Raw genomic sequence first — 25,638 nt, forward strand, 5'->3', positions numbered from 1 at the left:
GAGGCAGGTGTGGCCTTCATTGTCAGTAGTTCACCATTCTTGCTGAAACTTTTTTTTAGACTTCCCTTGGTGGGGAGACAGGCAGAATTAGGTTTTATTTATTCATTTATTTATTTTTTTTTAATGGAGGTACTGGGGCTTGAATCCAAGACCTTGTACATGCTAAGCAAGCATCCTACCACTGAGCTATACCCTCCTTCTTTTTAAAAAAAAATTTCTTTCTTTTTTCTTTTAATGGAGGTGCTTGGGATTGAACTCAGGACCTTGTGCATGCTAAGTATGCATTCCACCACTGAGCTACACCCAACCTGCCTAGTAGTCCACCATTCTTTGATGTGAAAAGGGGCAGCACAGTCATTTAAACTGGATCCAATCTCTTTGTCTATACAGCTATCACACCAAGTTTTTATAAATGTAACATATCATCTCACACATAACCCAAACTGATTGTTGTCCAATTCAACCTCCTGTCAGCTTGATTCCAAAAGTGCCTGTGGCCACTTTACCACCATAACCCAAAGAGAAATATGACCTAAAACTCTAAGTAGAAAGGGTAGGCTTCAAGTAATTGAAATTTGAAATGTTATTTTTGTAAGTTTTACAAAAACTAGGACTTTATTATATCAGCTCAGTCCTCACAACTCTCTGAGGTTTTATAGATGTAGTACCTTAGTTTCAAAGACAGTGCAAGAGCCCCAAACAGGAACTTGAAATGGGACCACCCAAACAAGGGACTCTGACTAAAGCTTCAGTCGTTTCAGGTAAATCCTCCTCTAACCCACTATTTACCTCTCCTGAGGTTTGGGGATTTTTTTTTAACATTTTTTTATTGAATTATAGTCATTTTACAATGTTGTGTCAAATTCTAGTGAAGAACACAATTTTTCAGTCATACATGAACATACATATATTTATTGTCACTTTTTTTTTCACTGTGCGCTACCACAAGATCTTGTACACACTTCCCTGTGCTATACAGTGTAATCTTGTTTTTGTTTTTGTTTTCTTGGCAGTAAATGAGAGAGATTGCATTAGTGGTCAATGGCATCTCTATGCAGATTTTCCAGTACTATCTTGTTTATCTTGGTTTGTTTGCTTCATTCTTTTAAATTGAGATAAAATTCATTTAACCTAAAATTAACCATTTTAACATGTACAATTCAGTCCCCTTGAGTACATCTACAGTGTTACACAAACATCACCTCTATCTAGATCCAAAAACATTTTCATCACCCCAAAACAGAATTCTGTACTCTTTAAGAAGTCATTCACCATTTCCCCCTGGAAACCATTCATCTGTTTTCATCTCTATGGATTTATCTATTCTGGATATTTTACAAAATGGAATCATATGCTGTGTGACCTTTGGTGTTTGGCTTCTTTCACTTAGCATCATGTTTTCAGGGTTCATCCATGTTATAGCATGCATCACTCCATTCCTTTTTGTGGCTGAATCCTATTCCATTGTATGGCTATACTACATGTGTTTATCCGTTCATCAGACATTGGAATTGTTTCCACCTGTTGGCTACTGTGAGTAAAGCTGTTAGAACGTAAGGGTTCTGTACCCAATTCCGCTGTGTGTGTGTTTTTCCCCTATACCACCAAGCGATTCTCCACCAGTTGGTTGTCCTATAATTCAACCTCAATTCTGACACTACCTACCTGGAGATGTCATCAGATTCCACAGGTTAAGGGTTCAGTCCTACAAGATCACTCTCCACCACTTTAGATACCAACCTCAAGTCCAGGTTGTCACCTGTGCTTCTGACTACAGATGAACAGTTCCAATGACCCCCTCCTTGAGTTCAATTAATTTGCTAGAGTGGTTCACAGAACTCAAAGAGGCATTTTACTCACTAGATGATCTGCTTATTATATTAGAACATAACTCAGGAACAGCCAGATGGAAAAGACACGTAGGACAAGGGATGGGGGAGGGGCAGGAGCTCCCATGCCCTCTCCTAGCACACCGCTCTCCCCAAACCTCCGTGTGCTCACCAACCTGGAAGCTCTCCAAACCCTCCCATTGTGGGCTTTTATGGAGGCTCCATTATGCAGACATGATTGTGTAAATTACTGCCCACTGGCTACTGTTCCACCTCCAGCCCCACTCCTCAGCCTCCTCAGATGCTTTACGAAATTCACCGTAGTAACATAGCAAAAGCCACATTTACCTCGTTCATCATTTAAGAAATTTCAAAAGTTTTAGGAGCTCCTTGACACAAATGGGATGAAAACCAAATACATATTTCTTATAACAAATGACAACATCACATTGTGTACACGTTTTTGTTTGAACACTTTTCAGTTCGTTTGGTATATAACTAGGAGTAGAACTGCTTGTTCAATGGTAAGTTTACGTTTAACTTTTTGAGGACCTCTCAGGGGGTTGCAATTTAAACCTTGTCTCCAAGTGCAGAATAAGAAGCAATTTTTCTTCATTTGATCATACGGGGTAGAGTTATTTGAGGGAAGAGGCTGGCTAAGAAAGTCCTGGAAGGGAAAATGGAACTTCCCAGAGGCTTTCAAACCTGGCTGCACATTAGAATTACCTGGGTAAATTTTTTTCCAAGTGGCAATTAAACATTCTGGGAAAACTTGATTGAAAGTTTAAAAAAAAAAAAAACCCTTGAGAAACAGGTTACTCTACCAAATATCTCCACCAAAATGTTCAGGTGAAGTTGGACCAACCAGACTAAAGCCCTGGTAGTTGGTAGCACCCTACCCTGCATGGAATAGCTCCTCCAGCTTTGGGGAGATGGTACATGAGACAGTCCTGAAGAAAAGTATTTGAAACAACTCAGAACCATTTGAATTGCTCATCCCTGTGAGCATGCCATAAACCTCTGAATACTTCTAAGTATAAAAGAAGCTCGACAGACAAATTTCAGGCTCATGTGATCTAAGGAATATTCAATGTTGAATTGATATGTGATATTAAAGCTAGTTTAAGCTTGTTGGTATAATCAATACAGCCACGTCTTTTATTATACCTAGGTTTACTGAAGGTCAGTAAGTTCATATTGTTTCTGTTGCAGTTTGTCAGCAGAAAGAAAAAAATTAACTTGGTCTGATGAAATTATAAGCTAATTAAATGAAAATAAGCATTTCTTAAGCTTTTGGGTGAACCCTTTAGAAATAATTATGTTTTAGGACTTTCTACCTAAAAATGATCTCTCCAGGTATATGGTAACTTGAAATTTTAGAGTTGTGCTAAATTAAGTTAAAGGATGGAAATTTATTGAATAGTTAAACATGTAGGTTATTCCCTAACAAAATAAGATCCTAAAACATTCACTAGAGATTAAGGTTTTTAAGAGATGAGGATTCTAATTGGTATGTGTAATTAAAGCTACTAAAAATAATAAACAGCACACAATAGGAAAAAAAAGTAAATAATATAGGTAGGTTTTATAAGTAAAACTATAATTGCTGAATAACATCCATAATGGGGCTCTTATAAGAGCAGGGGGCATGAGATGGAAGAAGGTGGTAGGAGGGAGTAACCAAGAGAAAAGCAGAGAGAGGCCAAGGACAAGCCACCTTAAAGCACCAAGACTGGTCGTGGGGTATCACTGAATATATGCCTGATAACCATCCGTCCACATTCCTAGCTCAGGAACTCTATATAGCAATCTGCCAGTCCCAGGAAATGAATTATGACATATGTAAGTCAGCATTTTCCAAGATACGGATTATGACAAACTTAACGGTCACAAAATCAATTTGGCGGGTCAAAATCAACAAAACCAAAAAAAATTATATTTTCTTAATCACAAGACACCAACAAATGTTCAGTTACAACATTAATTTATCAAAGTTTTGTGAGTTAAAATAATATTACATTAAATATACCTAAGAACGTAGATGCATCTTACTTTTTAAACAGCAAAATTGTATATTTTAGACTCTAGGATATAAAGTCACATAAATAAAGACTAGAAATCAGACTTCCTCATGGCCTTTACTATACAATAAAATCAGCAGAAGAGTGAGCCCTGAAAAAGAATAGCTAAAAGCGTTCGTCAGAAAATTTCCATAGAGTGAATCTGTAAAATATAAATACTGTGGGTGTTTCATATATGCTGTGAATGGAAATTGGGTTTTTTCCCAGCTCAGACTATTTATAAGTAGGTAAGCTAAGTTTTCTACCTTGGATTCTTGGAGCATATAAGTGTGTGTGTGTGTGTGTGTGTGTGTGTGTGTGTGTGTGTGTGTGTGTGTGTGTGTGTGTGTGTGTAAGCATATTGGTTACTTTAGCTCTTTAGTCCTCCCCACAACTTGATTATATTTTAAAGATAAAGAACCTTAGGCTTAAAGACATTAAATAATCCCTCTATTTTTACAAATTTTAAAATACACTTCCATACCTCGTAGACACAAGAAACTACAAAAGAAATTAGAATACACTTTTAAATGCCTTATAATGAAAATAATACACATCAAAACTCATGTGGCACCACGTCTGCCCAGAAAGCTCAGAAGACCAAATGAACATTATTCCTAATATCTACCAACCCAGTCTTAATCAGTGGTGGAAGAACCGTCTCTGAACTGTTTGTCTTCATTGGCCATTTAAGTTTAACAGTAAAAGACTGGTTAATGATAACAATGCATCATAAAACCTTCAGCAGGAAAGGAAACTGTTTTGTGGACCATTTGTTTTGTGTGTGTGGCAGTTTTAAGTTATTAGTTTTTAAAGTCAGTACTTTTTAATGGAAACAACTTGACCAAAAATCTGCCACAGAATTTTGAGACCCATTGAAACAAAGTTTAATGATAACAATGTATCATAAAACCTTCGGAAGGAAAGGTGCCACTAAATTTGTGCTTAAAGGAAAATTTATAGCCTTTTATGTATACAGTAGAAAAGACAAAAATCTGCTAATGAATGATCTAAGCATTTATATCACAAAGTTAAAAGAACAGCAACTTCAAGTCCTAGAAACAGAGTAAAAGAAATAAAGACAGGAACATAAGGTAAAGAAACAGAAAACAAATACACAATAGTTTGGCAAAGCCTGCGATCGCCTCTTCACAGGGAGACATAACTTGCCTAAATAACAGAACCAGATTCCAGCCCTAAGCCAAGCTCTTAGGCTGTGGTCTAGAGAGCAACTCATAACCACCATCTGGTCCAGAGGTCTCTGAAGCACATAATCTTAAAAACAACTCTGATCATTTACTGAAGGTAGGACCAAAAATGTAAGTGAAGTCCGCTTTTACAAATGCATTCAACAATGAAACCATTCCTGTTGTTGCAACATGTTTGCAACATGATTTTGAAGTTCACATCTTTCCAATGTTTAAGTAATTGTCTCAAGTCATTATTATATAGGAAAAAACCCTAAACGAATTCAATTACTGCTTATGCAAAATATTATTTCATTTTATATTGAACAAGAAGCTATCAGATTACTATCTTATATTAAAAGGAGAAGACTTTCGTTAAATAACATTCTCTATGAGATTAATAACGTTACTTGGAAAACAAAAACACTTTTTTATAGTTACTGTTAAAATCCTAGGCAGCATGAATTGTATGCACATACCTGAAATGTTCCCCCAAACTCCTCACTTAATGCTCGGAACTCTGCAATGCTTAACAAACAGTAATTCAAAGATTCACTGCACTGGTTTCTCCATTTTACTTAGGGTGTTTACATAACCATTTGAGCCATAAATCTCCGCGGATCTCGGAATGTGGTCTCAGGACCAGCAGCGTAAGTATCACCTGGGAATTTGTTAGATATGCAAATTCTCAGGCTGCATCCCAGACCTACTGAATCAACCTCTCCAGGTGGAGCCCTGCACCCTGTTTGAACAAGCCCTCCAGGTGATTCTAATGCGTGCTGATGTTTGAACACCACTGTGCCAAGGTAAGTTGAGAAAGACTTCCAGAAGCATCTCAAAATGTCACCAGCAGCAGTAGCTACAGGAAGCTCACAGAGCTCTGCACATCCACAAGTGTTAGTAGCGTATACAGAGTTCTTCACGGCACTGACTAAAGCACAATACTAATTATCAACAGAGACAGGTTTTATACCACCAGAAGGGGCAGTAAACAGCACTTCCCAGCGTGCTGCAAGAAATTAATGAGCTTACAACACTTCGATATACTTGCCTGAACATTTGATCATTCACCAGAGTAGAGTTGCCCCGCCCCCCGAAAAGGACAATAACGGGAAAATAAAAGTAAAGAAGCAAGCCGGGAAAAAAAAACACTCCTTCAGGACAGCCAATTTAAAAATGACGCCATAGAATGAATATAAGTTGCACCAGCACTTTATCACCAATTATCCTAAGGAGACAGTGACTATATTTACTCAGCTATACTCTCCCCTGCCTTACTCCTGCCTCTATTCTGAGAATAAAATGAAGAAAAATGTTTCCTCTGAGTTTCCCTAAGCTCACACTTTTTCAACTAAAAAGAAAAAAAAAAAGGTCACAACAGCCAGGAGTCTCCTTGGGAGTTTAGGAACCTCAGACTCTAAACAGAGAACTGAACCCTTGCCTTTCCAGCTGTTTTCTTGTAATTTTTTTTTTTAACAGACTTCCTCCTTTCCAAATCAGACAAGAGATTAAACTGAAGTTCTGAGTGAAACGCCACTGATAACTGGAGCAGGGGCGATAAAGGAACGCATGCACGTTTTCCACTACACTCTCCTCTTTACCTGATTTCTCCCTGTGTCCAGGTTATTGCACCACTAAGTAGAACTTTTCTAAAGGTCAAGGCTCAGTCCTCGCTCCAGGGGAACGGAAGAGCAGTGAGCTGAGGGTGTCGCAGCCCTCTGTCGAGTCTCCCTCACAGCACAGGTGCTGACTCTGCCTGGAACTAGAAAAACATCTCTCTCTTTTTTGTTAATTATTTCATATTCTCCTTTTTAAATTACAAACATAATACATGCTCCTTTTAACTCATAAAAGAATCCAAAGATGCATCTGTAATATCAGTAATGTGTGATGTAAACAACTTTGCACTGAACATTTGTGGGGAAATCTTCCATTGTGTGAATTTAGGTGAGAACAGAGTCAAAGAGCAAGATAAAGGACTCATCCACCCCCACTCACTGGTATCTGGTGCAGGGCACATAAACACAGCTTGCACCAACACTCCTACCTGGGACTATTATACCTAAAAGAAGTGATACAAGACTCCACGGCCAGCTATACACCAGAAATTGACACAACATTGTAAACTGACTATACTTCAATAAATAAATACACACACACACACACACACACACACACACACACACACACACACAGAAAAAGACTCCATGGCCAATTGGCACCAGTGGAGGTAAAGTCTACCAGTGGACATGCGAGTAGGGACCTGCTAAACCACATAGCTTTGTGGTGTGACCTCCACTGTTCCTCCACTGCTAAGATCCCTGCCAAATTTCTGAGTGAAGTTCTTCAGTCTTAATCTCCCAGCCAGTCCTGTGAGCCCCATTCAGCCCATACTTTGGAATATTCTCAATAGCAGCAAATTTTTTTCCTTTAAGGGTAGATTTGAGTTTTAAAATAGCCAAAAGGCATTTGGAAACAAGTGATGATACTAATTCATACTATATATGGACACACTCACACACACACAATGAGGTATGATTCTAAAGCTTTGACATCTTCCTGCCTGAAAAAGACAAAGAAGATGGTGCCAAAAATGTTTTGAACAATGGAAACATTGTTAAAATGAATGCATTTTAACATTTCTTAATCTCATTCTTTAAAATGATAGAACTAATCTGAATGTTTATTCCTGTACTTATAAATTAAGACCAGTCTCATTACTGCCTACTTAGTGTGCAGCTTACAGGAGCCCAGGCGTAACAGGACCTCACGAAGACCCTAGAAATACTTCATAATTGATAGGGCAAAATCAGGCTCCCAGATCCATAATTTAATGACTTTAAACTCAGAAAATACAACTCTTTTCTGTTCTGCCTAGTATTACATTCTCTACACTATCATAATAACAAATTAGCCTTGTCCTGACAGTATACCTACATAAATAAAAACACTGTGTAGTATATTATGTTCAAAAGAAGCAAATGTTTGAGTTACCTTGCTTTAAGTTGCTGTGCACTTTAGATACTCTTATCTATCCATTTGAACGTTTCTAGCATGTAGTGGGAGGGGCTGAATATGTTTTTCTTTTTGTATCTATTCCATGAACTGCACACTAAGTTTTCTTATTTTCTCCTGTGAATTTTTTTTGGGGGGGGTACTGATTTTATTGAGATATGTTTCACATAGCATACAGTTCACCCACTTAAGGGTAAAATTCAATGGTTTTGGTACAGTCACATTTGTTCACCCATCACAGCTGAGATCTGTTTTAAGAGGCATCATTAGACAAAGGAAGAAGGGACAGAAGAGGAAGTCCTTCTTAAGTTATATACAAGTTCATTTTGTGGTTATTTTGCTTAATACATTGTATATAGCTTTAAGGTGGCAAATTCATCAACCCTACGTGGAGATGGCAGGACGTGGGAGGGAAGGGAAGGCAAAACAAAGTGATTTATTGATGGTAGTTGGTCCAATCTATTTCCTAACAAGGCTCTACCTGCTGGGCTCAGAAAGTCAGGATTTGCCAATTAACAAAATTTAAGTATATCAGATGCCTTCTTATCTGATGCAATCGAGAATGATGTTTGATCTAAAAGTCAAAGTGAGGAATCATAAAATACATAACAAATAAGGGGGGAGGGTATAGCTTGGTGGTAGAGTGCCTGCTTAGCAGCATGCACAAGGTCCTGGGTTCAATTCCTAGCATCCCCACTAAGAAATAAATAAATAAACCTAAGTACCACCCCCCCAAAAAAACCTCACAAAATTAAAAAAATATATATATATTAAAAAAAACAAATACCTACCACATTTTCATTTAAACCATATATACATACATTTAATAAAATGAATCCTTTTAACTGTCACAATGATATATGCTTTTTCACAATATAGCCCTTCCATTTTTTTCATTGCAATAATACTGATTCAGTCTGGAACTCAATAAATGATAAAATGTAGGGCTTTTCTGGTCACTGTTAGCTCTGGATTTGATTCTGTCTCTTTGCTTCTCCTCTTTTCCAAATTGAGATTAATCAGTTTAATTCAGAGTATATGTGATTTCTACATTATTCATGTTGCAGACTGAATTTTTGTGTCCCCCAACAAAATCCATATGTTGAAACCCTAATTCCAATGTGACTGTATTAGGAGGTAGGCCTCTGGAAGGTAAGTTAACTGGGGGAGGCTCCACCCTCGTGAATGCAATTAGTGCCCTTATAAGAAAAGGCCAGAGAGCGGGCTAACTTTCTTTTTCCCATGTGAGGATACGGGAAGTTGGCAGTCTGCAAGCCTGGAAGCTCTCACCAGACACCAGATCTGCCAGAACCTTGATCTTGTACCTTCCCAGCCTCCTGAACTATGAGAGATAAATTTTTTCTCTTTAAGTCACCTGACTCTATGGTAATTTGTTACAGCAGACAAAATAAGAATATTCAATTTTTTTTCTAATAAATCATCAAATTAAATGATGCATTCTTCTATGTCTTCCTATAAGTCATTAGTACCTTGAACTGTCTGAGATCAAGCACTAAAGCATATTTATGACTATAATTTTAAAATTCAGAATTTCCTACAGCAGGAATTGGAATTTTTCTGTGAAGGACCAGACTATTAATATTTTAGGTCTCGTAGGCCATTTGATTTTGTTTTTGTTTTTGTTTTGTTTTGTTTTGTTTTTGAGGTCATTTTGGAAAAAAAAATTATTGAAGTGTAATTGATTTACAATGTTTAGTTGCAGGTGTACAGCAAAGTGATTCAGTTATACATATACACACACATATGATCATTGTTGCAACTATTCAATTCTCTCTGTAAGCAGGTAGTTTCTATGCCAGAAACTGTAATCCTGGTCTCTGCTCTTAAAGGCTCCTCCCACTGTAGTCTCTTCACTTGGAGCAGACCTGTTCTGGTCCACTGGCCCCTACAGCATCTCTGAGGCTGGAAGGCTCCCAGCATGATCCCCTGCACACCAAGCACAGGCCCTGGAGCCAGGAGCACAGCCTCTCACCCCCAGCTTTCGCCGAGGTGACTCCCACACCGCACTGGTCATACCCAGAGTGACAGGCTTATGTTGACCGAGAACTAGAGTCCTTGGCCTCCTTCATGCTTTGACGGGAGCACAGCACTGGCTCAAATGTTCTCAGATTCCTCCATGCCTTTCCTGATGTTTCCATACGCTCTCCATTTGACTCACAGTCCTGAGAAGGGAGAAAGAAAGGACCTTAAGGAAAAAAACAGGAACAATTATCCCATGGGACCAAAAGGGGAAAGCCTCTACTTGCTTCTTTCTAGAGGAACCAAATCCTCTGGACTCTGAAAGAAGGTCTCTGACCTAGCCCTACCAAATCTGTCTTTTAGTATGTTTCAGGGCCTTAAAGAAATTCAAAAAATTCTTCTCTTAACAGTCAAGATTTTCACGCTGCCAGCACTACTTAAAAACATCCCATTGTAATTAAAAGCCAAATGCTGACCCTTTTCTTTGCATTCTTGTTATCAAAACCCTAATCCCACTCTTTGTGCTGTAATTTCTCATTTCCCCACACCCCACTACAAAAAGATGTCTCAACCTGACCAGGAATAAAGTCACATACATAGAAATTCAGGAGAGAGGAGTACATAGCATACTTCAAAATATTTTACCTTTTTAAATGCTTAACTTTCATTAACTGAAGAGAATGAATGAATAAATGAACAAGTTGGAAGATAAACTTGTATAAGAAAGATTGGAACAAAAAAGAAGCAATCTCTCAGAGAATACTGAGGAATGCTTACTCAATAAACAGACAAAGTCATTGAGACCATAAATATCTTTCCTTAGAAAATACAAATATATCCAAAGGAATTGAATTCAGGATCTCAAATAGATAGCTGCACTCCCTTGTTCACTGAAGCATTATTCACAATGGCCAAGATATGGGAACAATCTAAGTGTCCACTGATGGAAGAATGGATGAAGATGCAGTATAAACATACAATGGAATAGTGTTCAGCCTTAAAAGAAGGAAATCTTGCCATTTGTGACAACATGGATAAACCTGGAGGACATGGTGTGAGATAAGCCAGACACAGAAGGACAAATCCCATATGATACCACTCAGATGTGAAATCTACAAGTCAAACTCAGAAGAAGCAGGGAGTAGAATGGTGGTTATCAGGGGCTCAGGTCAGGGGAGGAGAAAATGGGGAGGCATTAGTCAAAGGGTACGAAGTTTCAGTTATGCAAGCTGAGTAAGTCTTAGCTACTGGACAGCACAGGGCCGATAGGTAATACTGTATTCTACACTTAAATACTTGCTAAGAGGGCAGAGCTGATGTTAAGTGTTCTTATCATACACACAGAACATTAAATAAAGAGGGCAGGAGGAAAGCTTCACAGGTGATGGATGTTTACGGCATAGATGTGGCGCTGGTTTCATGAATGTACCCTTATCTCCAAACCCATAAAATTATATGCATTAAAACTGTACAGCTTTTTATATGTCAATCATAACTCAACAAACCACTTAAAGGAGAAATAAAATGCCACGTTTTGTCGAGTGTAGGATACCATTAATTTTGTGCCACTAAAAATTTTTTAAATGCTACCAACTAAACTGTGACACATAATCATTTGCAAGATGTACCCTAGTTTCAGAGAAACTGAATCATGGAAATTCTATTGATACCAGAAGAGGTGGCTCAACAATCAAAACGTTTGGTAAAAGGAAGGCACAAGACTCTGTCTTACAGCAGAATGGCTGGTTCAGGGGGTTCTTAGGATGTTTTTTGAGAAAACTGCACAAGCTACAGAAAGTTTGATGATCTCTAGAACGCAGTTTGGTATTGCCTAAGGAACAGCAATGTAAGCTCTGCCAATTATAACCGTTCCTACCATCTGCAAACCCGTGACGTGCATAGTGATAGAAAAAAATTACCTTATATTAGAAGAATAGTGAGTTATAGAACTACATCATTCTAGACTCTGTCAAAATAAATTGAGCTATCAGAATGCCATAGCACCTAAGTATGACCATTGTAAGCTGCTTATAACTCACACCCCTATTTCTATCTACTAGTGGCTATAAAAGCTAATAAAATTGGGCTTTTATGTGTTTGTAGAGGAGGTACTGGGGAGTGAACCTTGTGCAAGCTAGGCATGTGCTCTACCACTTGAACTATACCCTCCCAAAATTGGGCTTTTGATTTTAAAAATATTCCACATTGGTAAAGGGAACATTGTGCATCTTTTGGTACACACAAGGCTATCAAGCCGAGAACATTTTAATGAAATGAGGAATAATTCAGAGATGCTTATTTAATACTCTCATTTTATACTGTCAATTAAGAAAAAAAAAACACATAACCTTGGTTTTGACTTAATGATAAAATTTGAAACCAGGCGTCATGAAATGAGTCACTTGATCTAACAAGACAACTTGAAGCTCTGTGCCAGCTTTAATATCCAGCTTCTCAAGCTACTGAAAATTACCGTGAACATTAATAATGATATAAAAAGGGAGTCTGGTTCATATAAATGCAAGTCAATACAAATAGGGAAAGGACCATTTATTGTGATGGATGTGTTCAATGAATGTAAAAAGCAAATTACTGAAGATAGAGTGAAAGGAAGAAATCTATAAATACTCAGGCTCCCTGCAGTAGTAGGGGATTAACCGCATGGAAATTAAACAAAAGCTAAAGGAAAACCCTGAGTTCACATGTGGAGAAAATATTAAAAGCATCTCACTGCAGGCAACAAGAATAAGGCAATGCATTTGCAGAGCCAGTTCTAACATTCATCAAATGTTATGAAATGGAACAGAATAGACCCAGAGGCATGGACTAACAGGCTGTTGATGGAAAAATAGAAATGGGCAAATAAAAAGGATCACCCTTTTAAATAAAGCACAAGGAAGGTTCATCAACACCAACGATTTTTTGCAGCCTTTGGATATGCATCGGTACAAACGAACACTGGCTTGCCCTGTGACATTGGGGAAAAAGACACCATCATGTAGCAGTAACTGAAAAAGGAGAAAAGTTGATTCCAAAGAGCACTGGAATCCGGACCCACAGGGCTAGAATAAGAAGAGGAGCTACCTTGGAGATGTTATTTGAGAGATGCCATAATACTCCTCACTTGAAATAATTTCCCTAGCCATCTGCACATTCATAAATCTCCTTATTATTCATTCCTTTAGATAAAGCCATTTAAGACTCTCTGTTCAAATATCAGTGCTATCTGGACAGTATGGAATTATTTATAGTTGCCACTACAGCCTAATTTCATGCTGCTCACTGAGGAAATGTCTTCTGCCCTGACTTCCTCGCTGGTGGACAGGTTCTTCAAGACTCAGCTTAAATATTAGCTGCCGAGGGACACTGTCCATATCCTTCCAAGTGCCCTGGAGAAATTGCCCTTTCTCTCCTCTGGGCCCCTTACATTCTGCCGGGCTCTGTGGTTCTGAGGTCATCATCGAGAGTTACATGTAGGCATCTTCCTCACTGGGCTAAGGTCTTTTCAGAGTTGAAGCCATCTTTCTTCCTCCATCATTGCTCAACCTAGGGCCTGCCATATTACTGCTCTAAAAGAAAAAAAAAATTAGTAAGTGAAAGAGCTCTAACTATTTGGGTGGCTACCCACTCTTCACGAAGAAATGTAGTGCAGAACCAGATAAGTTATGCTGAAGGCAAAAGTCACCGTCATAGTGGTGACCCCGACGTGAGGGGCAGTCCTACGCAAGCACTGAACTGTTTCACCAGCTCCTAAAAGGTGTCTCATACAAAACTGATGCTCAGTAAACACATATGCACAGCCCAGGAGGTGAGGGATGAAGAGAAAGGACCCCAATAAGAAAGAAGAGGCACAGATGAAGGATATGGGGAACCATATCTCTTTCACAGATTTGCTTGGACGAAGCCCACATACCTCACCTGACAGTGACAGGATTTAGTGTGGTGAAGTGGAATGGCACCAGATCATCAGAGAAAAGAACAGAGTTAAAGTTTTGCATTTGTAACTGGGTACCTCTCTGGACCTCAGCTTCCTCATCTCTGTCTGTCTGCCCACCGGGATTTGAAAGTCAGAGGATACAATGAAATCACTTTACAAAGTATTTTTGGAATGAAAAGTATTATTCGTTTTCGTCTAACCAACAGGAGGATGTAGGTAAAATGCTACCTGCTAGTGAAAATAAACTTACGTAAGGGGACTAAAAGTTGACTGCAGCAATTTAGGTGGCACAATGACTACCAAAAATTCTTGGGTATTTTATCAACTTTTGATGAAATGGGTACAGGCACATAGCATACAAATATTGACACTAATGAAGGAAAACTTCTATTAGCTATTGTGGATTAAACCAACTGATATAATAATCCAAACAGAGGCAAATGGCAGCTCAAGTTAAGTTAGGCACATTATGACAAGCTATTTCACGATGCATTAGCATTGACGTTACACCTACCCTGATCAGCTTTCTCCTATTTGATTCAGAACTGAGCTTGCAGATACTAGAAGCTATTCCACTCACAAAAAGAAGAGATGTCGATAGGAAATTAAGCACAAGGCAATAAGAGGAGAAGTGTGGGAAATGGTTTTAAAAAACCACAAAACACTAGAGCTGTAAGCTATCTTACAAATCACTTAATCCAGAGATGGGTGTCTCTACACGTAGTTTGACCAACATGGGGCATTGGACTTTTTTAGTTTTTGGTTACCCAATACTCTGTTATCGGACCTGCATACTCCACTGGCCTCTCCACTCACAGTAATTTTTATCCTCCCTGGAAGACGCCAGAGACTGTGACCACTGAAATGCAATCCCTTCCCTTTACTGAGGATCAAACCAAAGCTCAGAAAGGTTGTGATTTGCTCAGGGCCACCTGCCCAATTGTTTACTGGAAATGTTGCGGGAAAATGTGTTACATCTCAGTGTTATAGCTCAGTGTTACAACTCAGTTGTGACCGCAACCTGGATCCGGGCAAGAGACCAAGCAGCACTCAGAGAATTGAACTCAGGTTTATTACACCAGCAGTCCCAAAAGAGTTAACACTCTAAGCTCTGGACCCCGTCTGTAGCTTTACACCGGCTTTTATAAGCTGCCAGTTTACAATTTGCAACATCATATGCAAATGAGGTATAATGAAAGTTGACTAATTAGGAACAAGCTTTGTAGAAATGGACCAATCAGGAGGGAGAGAAATAACCAATCAGGAGTGAAGGAAATAACCAATCAGAAGTGAGCCCAGGGAACCAACAGGAATTTTAGGGGTAAGCAAGCCGGTTCAGAAACAAAAAGTGAGATAGAGCCTCTGGGCCAGGGAACCAGATAGTGCTGGCAGGAGAGTAGTGGCGCTGCCTGGGGGTCCTGCCTGTCTTTTTATGGGGCTTACCACCTCAGTAGTGCTAGAACTTAAAATGCAAATATTCTCATTTCTAACAAATACTGATGCTAGGAAGGACCCTCAGGTAATAATCTGGTTGGAAAGACGGGACTAAGTCTTGCCTTGAGGTTGTATTTGCATAGCAAACACAGTATTTGCTTAATCATGTTTGATGAAAGCCCCTCCAAGTGGTCGTGGCATCACTGCTGTTGCCAAGACACTGGTCATCTCAGTATCCTCAAAGATGTTTCTGGGTTGTGCTTGTTTGGCTGTGTATAGTATGCTGACATCAACAACCCCAAAGGCATTATTTGAAAACACATGTTTTATCCCAGACTTTCATCTCTGCATTTATTAGAAAGTGCTTGTCTAGAGATCAAAAGGTTAGCTTAGTCTGAGTAATAATAGTAAAATACGATTTATTTTAAGGAAAAGGGAATAAGCATAATTATCCCCACACTGCAGAAGGTAGCTAAGGCAAGTGGCCGACTTGCACAAAGTTATCCTACCTCTGTGGGGTTTTTGTCTCCTTGACCTCGATTTTGCAGGCAATTTTTTTCACTTTAAAGTCTAATAGCTTTCTCGACAAGATGGCCACACCGGCAGTACCGGCGAGCGCTCCTCCCGCCAGTCCAGCCCTAGCCCCCGCTGCGTCCCCAAGTCTGGTCCCGACTCCGGCCCAGGCCCCAGCCCCAGCCCCAGCCTCCATTCACGCTCCAGCGCCGGCTCCAGCCTTAGCCTCTGACCCCGCGGCAGCACCGTCTGGGACCGCGGCTCCGGGCTAGACCCCCGGCCTCAGTGCCAGCGCAGACCCCAGCACAGTCGCTGCCTAGTCCTGCTCTCCCAGGCCCCTTCCCCGGCGGCCGCGTGGTCCGAGTTATGGGGACCCTGCTGGGAACCGTCGACAAGCACTCAGTGGAAGTCACCAATTGCTTTTCAGTGCCGCACCATGAGTCAGAAGATGAGGTGGCTGTTGACATGAAATTTACTAAGAACTTGTATGAATTGCACAAGAAAGTCTCTCCAAATGAGCTCATCCTGGGCTGGTATGCCACAGGTCATGATATCACAGAGCACTCTGTGCTGATCCACGAGTACTACAGCCGGGAAGCCCCCAACCCCATCCACCTCACCGTGGACACGAGCCTCCAGAACGGCCGCATGAGCATCAAGGCCTACGTCAGCACTTTAATGGGTGTTCCTGGGAGGACCATGGGGGTGATGTTCACACCGCTGATAGTGAAATATGCGTATTATGACACTGAATGCATCGGAGTTGACCTGATCATTAAGACCTGCTTTAGCCCCAACCGGGTGATGGGCCTCTCCAGTGACTTGCAGCAGGTGGGTGGGGCGTCGGCCCGCATCCAGGACGCCCACAGCACGGTGCTGCAGTATGCAAGGACGTGCAGTCTGGAAAAGTGTCTGCTTACAATACCGTGGGCCGCTTCTTGATGAGTCTGGTTAACCAGGTCCCCAAAATAGCTCCCAAGGACTTTGAGACCATGCTCAATAGCAACATCAACGACTTGCTGATGGTGACCTACCTGGCCAATCTCACGCAGTCACAAATTGCCCTCAATGACAAACTTGTAAACCTGTGAATGGGCCCCAGGCAGCACTCCTGCCAGACTGGGCCACAGCCCACTCTGAATGGAGTGAAGGAGAAATGGTTTCTTTGTAGTTTGAGTCACACTGAGTCAGTCAACTGATTGTGACTCCAAATAAACATAACCTACCTTTTGTAAAAAATAAAATAAAGTCTAATAATCTGTCATTTATCCCTAAATATCTGCTGCTGCATTTAGATAACTGCTCATTTGTACCATTTATAGCCAATTTTTGGAGAGTACTTAGCAAGCAATAGAGCCTTCTGAAGCTTCTGGGGGAAAACATGGTAACAGAGGAGTCATAATATTACTCACAGTTACCTTTGTTGCAACAGAGATGATTGATTTTTTAAGTTTCTTCTTTCCACAGTTAATGGCTTACTTTATACAGAATATAGTTGACTTTTAAATAAAATTCTTAGTTTTTCCTTTTGGAACAATAATTACCAACACAAGACTGACCCCTACTGGGAACATCCATCCTTGTTAAACAGACCATGACTTGGGAAAAGCCAAATTGTTTAAACCAGACACCTCTTAGGGCCTTCACAAATCACTGAATTCCATTTTCTGTGAAAGAGTAAGAGAAGAGCTCTTCGAAATTAAAACTTCATCATCTTTAAGCAGTTATTGTGTCTAATTATACTTGTATTTTAATAAGTAGAAAGTTTTAAGAAATTTATAGATGATAATCAGTATATGTTTTAAATGTTAACTATTGCTTCAAATGAATATATGTATGTTTATGTATAACTGAAAAATTGTGCTCTACACTGGAATTTGACACAACATTGTAAAATGAGTATAACTCAATAAAAAAAAGTTTAAAAAAATGATAAGAGTTAGAACACTGAAGCAGTATTATCCAATCAGATTTGACCACTCTGTATTGTCTATTTTTAAGTTTTACATTTTTTTCTAAGTATCAGAAAGCTTTTAAAAGATTGGAGTCTTCTAAGCCAAAAGTACATATGGACAAAAACCCAGATTCAATAAATTATGCAGAATCAGTAAGCAAGAAGGCTGATTTTATTGTCATTTTCCTCTGTGCCTCCTATTATAGTCTGTTTTAAGGTCTCATGTGAAGTAGCTTTCAGTCACATGGTTCTAATCTTCAAAACAGCTCTCCCGTGGTTTGATTTTTTTTTTTTAATAACTAAGTCTAAAACATACCTGATTCTAAAACATAGCAACATAAATATAGATATCAGTAACTGGAGATAATCTGGGCTCTCAGAATGTCAGAGATTACACTTTATCCCGGCAAAGTATTTTTAGCAGTAAATTGTTCTCTAATCCTGGTAAGTTATCACTGAAATGTTTGTTGCCAATATCCTTCAAAAGGTCACAAGTTCTTAGTGGAAATAGTGAGCAAAAGGCCTCTTTATTCCCATGTTGGGTTAGCCTTACAACTGATCAAAATAAAAGTACTTCAATTTTTAAAAATCAATTACAGTTTAGTTTAGTTATTTCTTCTGAAAACAAAATAATCTTTAGTCCTCTGCTTTAAAAAAAAAAAAAGTCTCTGTTTTACTAGACTACTCAAGAAGACGACCAGGTCATTACTATCAGAGAGACGCTGGCAGCAGTATGTAAAATGTTGCGGGATGGCAGGGCTGGAGGAGGGGAGAGTAACTTGTGTTACATTCTCTAGAAAAGGCTCTGAGTACTATGAATCTTCTCGGTTTTGACAGACGAGCCCCAAGAGGTTTTATAAAGTGGGTAAACCTAGCCAAATACACATATTATTTTTTGTTCTGAAACAGGCACAGTTTATGAAAAACAAAATATATTCTAGATCCTCAAAGCAAACAATTCATTTAGCAAGCCTCCAAGATGGAATCCGCAAAAATTGTAAATAGATTTTTAACTAAATCTTAGATTCACTAGGAAATGATGAAATTTACATAGCAACATCTTGATCAGGAGCTGGGACTGTGCAGTCAGACAGAGCTGGTTGTGATGGCCACTATATGTTACTTACAAAATTGGAAGTTACCCAGTCTTACTGAGTCTCTGTTTCCTGAGCTGTAAAACGGATGAAAATTGCATAATAGTGGATATAGGCATTTAACAGGAGACTAGACATACCTAGAGGGAGAAGTGCTGAAATGAATGAAAGAATGAAGAAATTATCCAGAATGTATCACAGAAAGACAAAAATATGGAAGCTAGAAATTAAGAGACAGAGGATAGAAAAGATCTAAAATATGTTTAATTAGAGATTCAAAAGCAGAGTTGAACAGACAAAAAATCTTGAGGAAAAAAACCCCACAGAATGGGAGGAATCATGCTCCCTGACTTCAAACTATGCTACAAAGCCATAGTAATCAAAACAATGTGGTTACTGTCACAAAAACAGATACATAGATCAATGGAACAGAATGGAAAGCCAAGAAATAAACCCACACACTTATAATCAATTAATCTACAACAAAGGAGGCAAGAATATACAATGAAGAAAAGACAGTCTCTTCAATAAGCGGTGCTGGGAAAACTGGACAGCTACATATAAAAGAATGAAATTGGAACATTGTCTAATACCATAGATAAAAATAAACTCAAAATGAATTAAAGATCTAAATGTAAGACACAAGCCTATAAAACCCCAAGAGAAAAACATAGACAGAACACTCTTTGACATAAATCACAGCAATATTTTTTTGGACTTGTCTCCTAAAGCAAAGGAAATAAAAGCAAAAATAAACAAATGGGACCTAATTAAACTTAAAAGCTTTTGCACAGCAAAAGAAACCATTGGCAAAAAGGAAAAAACTGCTGAATGAGAGAAAATATTTGCAAATGATATGACTGATAAGGGATTAATATCCAACATATATAAACAGCTCATACAACTCAACATCAAAAAAGCAAACAATCCAATTTAAAACTGACTAGAGAAATGAATACACATTTTTCCAAAGAGGAAATGTAGATGTCCAATCGGCACCTGAAAAGACGCTCAACATTACTAATCACCAGGGAAATGCAAATCAAAACTCCAATGAGATATCACATCACCCCATCAGAATGGCTATCATCAAAAAGAACACAAATAACAAACGTCAGTGAGAATGTGGAGAAAAGGGAATCCTAGTACACCACTGGTGGGAATGTAAATTGGTGCAGCCACTGTGGAAAACATTATGGAGGTTTCTCAAAAAACTAAAAATAGAACTACCAAATGATCCAGCAACTCCACTCCTGAGTATGTGTCCAGAAAAATAATAATAAGAGTGCTAATTCAAAAAGATACATGCACCTCAATGTTCATAACCACATTGTTTATAATTGCCAAGATACAGAAGCAACCTAGTGTCCATCAATAGATGAATGGATAAAGAAGATGTGGTACATATATCATAGAGTACTACTCAGCCACAAAAAAAGAATGAAATTTTGCCATTTGCAGCAGCATGGGTGGAGCTGGAAGGCATGATGCTAAGCAAAGTAAGTCAGACAGAGAATGACAAATACTGTATATCACTTATGTATAGAATCTAAAAAATACAACAAACTAGTGAATATAACAAAAAAGCAGACTCACAGATACAGAGAACAAAGTAATGGTTACCAAATAGGAGAGGGAAGGGAGGAGGGGCAATATAGGGGGAGGGGGAGAAGAGGGTTATGGGATTATATGAAATCATGTCTGTGAAACTTTTTGAAAACTGTAAAGCACTATAGAATCTAAAGATCTTTCATTCAATAAAAATAAAAAATTAAATAAAAATTAAAGCCAAAAGTTTTTAAAATAAAAAGTAAAAAGTAAAATAAAGGATCTCTTGGTACAGATAAAGGAAGCATTAGGAAATGTCTAGAGTGGTAGTCCCCAAAATGGATGCATTCCCCCAGGGGGTGATGCGTGAGAAAACCTGAGAACGTGTATGTTTATCTTATTCTTTAAAAAATTTTTTTAGATTTTACTTATGTTTTAAAACACATGAAATATGCCATCCAGTGGAATATGTATATAATGTTTAAATAAACATCCCACATGTCAGTTTGGAGACCACTGCACACAAAGATCCACAATGGGGTGGCTTCCATGGCAACTCGGGATCTGGGGGGAATTCAGAGAAGCCAGAACAGATCAGGTGAAAACCCAGGCAGGAATGAGTCAAAACACTGATGTGCTGGTCACTTCCTTTCTAATGTTTCTTTTGTACCACATGTTCATCCTCCGTATGACATTTTGTTAAGGGCACACACTTTGCAACCAGACAGACCCTCTCTACTTTCTGTGTGAACTTGGGCAAGTTCCTCAACTGTTTACACTTAATTTTGTTTCTGTAAAATGAGATTTGTGATGCCGACATCATAAGGGTTATCATAAAGACTAAATGAGATCACATGTATAAAATGCTCAACATATTGCCTAATACGTAATGAGCTCTCAATGAGCAGAACTGCGTTTTTTCAAAAAAAATTCAAAATAAATAAATAATCCAACTATATGTTGTTTATAACGAACAAAACTAAAATATAAGAACACAGAAAGATTGGAAGCAAATGCATCAGTAGAGATAAACAGTGACATTTCACAATGGTTAAAAAAAGGGGGGGAAGGTGGGGAGGGAGGCAGGGAGGGAGAGAGGAAATGGGAAGAACAAAGTGTATTGAATCTATTGCTTTATAAAAAATTACCCCAGAATTATATGGCTTAAAACAACAAATATTATTACCTCATACTTTCCGTGAGTCCAGAATCCAGGCACAGCTTTAATGAGGTCTGGCAGGCTGCAGTCAAGGTGTCAGCTGAGGCTGCCTCAATCTCCAGGCTAGACTAAGGGAGAATCCGCTTGGAACATCCCTCACGTGGCTGTTGGCGTCAGAAGCTCCACTCCCGAGATCCCTCATGCAGCTGTTGGCAGACCTCACGGCCTCACTGGCTATTCGGCAGAGGTGTCAGTTCCTTGTCTGATGGGTCTCTCCATGGAGCAGTTCACAAGAGGGCAGCTGGCCTCCTTCAGAGCAAGCCAAGGAGAGAGGGAGAGAGAGAGAGGGCAAGCAAGATGGAAGCCGGAGTCTTTGGAATCTAACCTCAAAGGCGATAGCCCCTCCCGTCCCTTTTGCCATATTCTTTTTGTTAGAAGTGTGTCACGAGATCCAAGCCACACTCAAGGAGAGGAGATTACACAAGGCATAAATACCAAGAGGCAGGGATCACTGGGGACATTATAGATGCTGTCACCCCTAGAAATGAAAAACAAAAAGTGTCATCATTTTCTTATTACATGGTGAATGGAGAAAACCCAGAAGAATAACACAAGATTTTTAGAATGAATGGGAAAGTCTAGCAAGGTTGTCTAAAAATCAGTGCACAAAAAAACCAGCTTATACTATGGATAAGCAACAAATAGAAAATGGAAATTTAAAAATAACCCCATTTACAATAGGATCAAACATCAAGGTATTTATCAGTTGAATAACTATTGAACAGCAGTGGGTACTATTATCTTTACTTTTTCATGTATTTGAAATTTTTGATAGTAACATTTTTTTAAGTATCAAATACCTGGAAACAAACTTAAGATTTAATAAAGGATTTACAAAACTTTACAGAGAAATTTACATTTTTTCTCATTTTCTAAATAAATGGAAGCATAAACCATGTTCAAGGACTAGAAGACTTAATATTGTAAAAACAGCAATTCTCTCCAAATAGATTTATAGGTTCAATACAAGCAAAATAAAAATCTGAACTGTGTGTGTGCCTTGACAAGTGGGTATTAAGATTTGAACAAAAGTTAAAAAAAAAAAAGTGGGAAAAGTCTTCAGCCATATTAATAATGCACAGTAAAACCGTAATGAGATACATGCACCACACGGACAGTTCACACCCTGACAATAACGAGTTTCGGTGAAGGGTGCTAAACAAAAGGAACTCTTTACCCTGCTGGTGGGCTGTTAACTGGCACAACCACTTTGCAAAGTTGGTATTAACCACTCCTCAGCTTCACATGTAGGTGGTGGTTATGTTTTATATCTCCATAAATACGCTATACTTAAAAAAGGAAACTTAGAGGGAAAAAAATAAAGAAAAAAATTAACATCTATTTCCAAAAATAAGCAATAGAAAATGAGACTCTGGGAAGTAAATTCTACCTTGGGCAACAAACAGAGCAGAAAGCAGACTTATTCTTTGCTCTAAATAGAATTCCAAGGCTGAGAATAAGTCCTGAAATAAAAATCTCCAATTACTTTCTATTTTTGCAAGACAAGGTGGTACCCAAACCGATAGGAATACTTCATTTCATCTTTGAGGAAGCAAAAATCAGACTCAATTGCAGGAGGCATTCTGCTACAAAAGAGCAGGGGCAGATCTCAAGTGCAAGGAAAAATCAGTCCCAAGGGCAGAGCAAGCCAATGAGTGAGTGTTGCTCTTAGCTTTTTGGGTAATCACTCTCAGAAGCCTTCCAGCTGCTCCATAATTTAAGTGGACCATTATTTGCAAGAGGGCAAAGCAAAGCAAAAGACATGGGCAAAGTACCTCCTAAAGTCCAGTACAAAAACCCAAATCTCACTTCTTATTTTATCATAAAAATAAATGATTGATATGAGAACACTGGGAACACAGGCCAAGGCACTGATGTTTAGCACTTGAGGATGCTCTCTAAGTGACCTAAATAAATGTCAAAAAAGAAACACCATGTACAGTCTTAAAAAATGGTATTTATTTACATTCCATTTACTTTCAAAAGAGTGAGGAAGCTGGGGAAAATATATTTATAAAGGAAGCACTCTCCCTTAACCCATTTGTGTTTTTCATGAAACAACAAAAGATCTGACTTAGAATCACAGGGCTAAAGGTACCAAAAGAATTTATCTAGTTCAATTTTCCATCTTTAGCCAAGACTGAAATTATACCACAGGCAGGTGAAAATCAAGTTCACTTATAAGTAAGCACCAACTAACAACATATATGTCATAAAAGAACCAGCTTTAGTAAAATCGGTCACAGCATCCAACAAATCCACAATAAAAGAAATAGCCATGGTAATATATAACATTAAGAATCTGTGCAGTGATGAAAAGTGATTTACACAGGAGAAATCACAATGGGCTATTAAGCCAATAACATCACAATAACAGTACCTAGTGTCTTTCTTACTCAAGTATATACACTATTTTTAAGTCTCGGTAATTGCAAAGACATCAGTAACTAGAATGCACACACACAAATATTTTATAAACAGCATGAGAAACAACAAATAAAAAAATGGAAATACCCTTAAATTCTGTAATAATTATAAACATGTTAACATCACCACTGTATATCTGTCTCATTATTTTTAATTGATTTGCAAGTATTATGAAAATATTTATAATGGCTCGATATTTTTTGAAGTCAGGTAATCTCTGTAATTCGGTAGTCTGTATTTTATGCTCCACTTTCTTCCACAACCATAGTCCTCTCATCACTGTTTACTCACAACAACAGGAATGACCAAGGTCTCTAACAGCCACAGAAGTATTACATCCGGAAACTTCTAGTTCTTTGAAATGGCTGAAAGGGGTTTTTTAGTGCCCACATTAGCAGCTGTGGTTTCGGTTTAGGTTTTTCAGGAAACAGAAGCGCTTCACTCTCTGGTGTAGGAAATCGTTCTTGGTAGACTTCAGGATAGGATTTTTGAAACTAAAAAATAAAATTAAAAAATCCAAGAAGGGTCAAAAAAACAGATAAGAGCCAACAAAATTGGGCATTCTAATTTTCAAATAAGAGTTTCTGTTCCAGAGCTTTCCTATTTCTGTTTTGTTTTAATGTTTACTGCTTTCCATCAGAAAAGAGAATAAGAAGAAAACATCATAAATTCACTGCAACACGAATCCATTTCTTTTTCTTAAATCATTTGATTCCACTTTCTACAGCTCTAATTCAGCTTTAATTTGATCTAATCTTCAAATAAACCTCTCATTTGAGTCACATTGCTTAAAATTTCTCCCCTGCCAACTATAAATAGAACTCACTTCTTAAATATGCACAAGGGAGTCTGACTTATACTTTACACAGTTAAAGAAAATTTGGGCCTAACTGCATTTCTCCATCTCCCTGCTTCTCCAACTCAGCCCTACCTGCTTCTGTCCACGTGGAAGAGAAAACATTCTCACACGCACTACCTTATGCAAAGCTTACAAAGAAGCAGTATGTTTTTCCTGTGATCCTCACCACTGAACTTTTCTCCAGAATTACTCTGAGAAAAATATGATTGGGAGTCTAGACCTCTCGGGCTCCGTGTATAATCTTGCATATATGGAGGGATCACAAATCAAGGTAGGCAGGATTCAGTCTTTAAAAATAGAAACCATTCACTTGCTCTTGAATCAATACTTCAAAAATGGTCAAGATAAACAAACCTATTCTGAGTTGAAAACTATTATCTGAAATCCTAAGCCCAGTTGCCTAACAGGAACTAAAAACTTTTAGTGGTGCCTGAGGCAAGATACCAATTTGAAATTGGCTATCTAAATCCAAAGGCTTTTAAATTCTGCACATTTTACACTTGGATTCAGTCTGATTTGCCTTTCAAAAAAAAAAAATCAAAAGAAACTGTCCTCATTTGATAGCTTCTCTGAATTTAAAGT

The 25,638-nt window shown here is 38.5% G+C and overlaps 1 protein-coding gene and 1 pseudogene across 2 annotated transcripts in view; one reads left to right on the forward strand and one right to left on the reverse strand.

Annotated features, from left to right (window-relative positions):
• Nucleotides 1-9,706: 9,706 nt before the first annotated feature.
• The window catches only part of DEPDC1B (DEP domain containing 1B), an 80,822-nt gene continuing 64,890 nt past the window's right edge, over nucleotides 9,707-25,638 (reverse strand). Inside the window, exons 11-12 of one of the 2 annotated variants that reach the window (XR_004317031.1) lie at nucleotides 21,738-24,691; nucleotides 9,707-10,274 (exon numbers count right to left, since the gene is read on the reverse strand). Coding sequence is in view for 1 of the 2 variants with exons in the window: in XM_014562761.2 (XP_014418247.2) it covers nucleotides 24,530-24,691 (162 nt within the window). In the remaining variant the exon portion in view is untranslated. Of the gene's footprint in view, nucleotides 10,275-21,620; nucleotides 24,692-25,638 lie in introns of those variants that run through there. The other variant, XM_014562761.2, reaches the window with a different exon arrangement.
• LOC102519965 lies at nucleotides 16,027-17,075 on the forward strand (annotated as a pseudogene).

The sequence above is a fragment of the Camelus ferus genome, chromosome 3, assembly GCF_009834535.1.
Source record: "Camelus ferus isolate YT-003-E chromosome 3, BCGSAC_Cfer_1.0, whole genome shotgun sequence".
Taxonomy (NCBI): Eukaryota; Metazoa; Chordata; class Mammalia; order Artiodactyla; family Camelidae; genus Camelus; species Camelus ferus.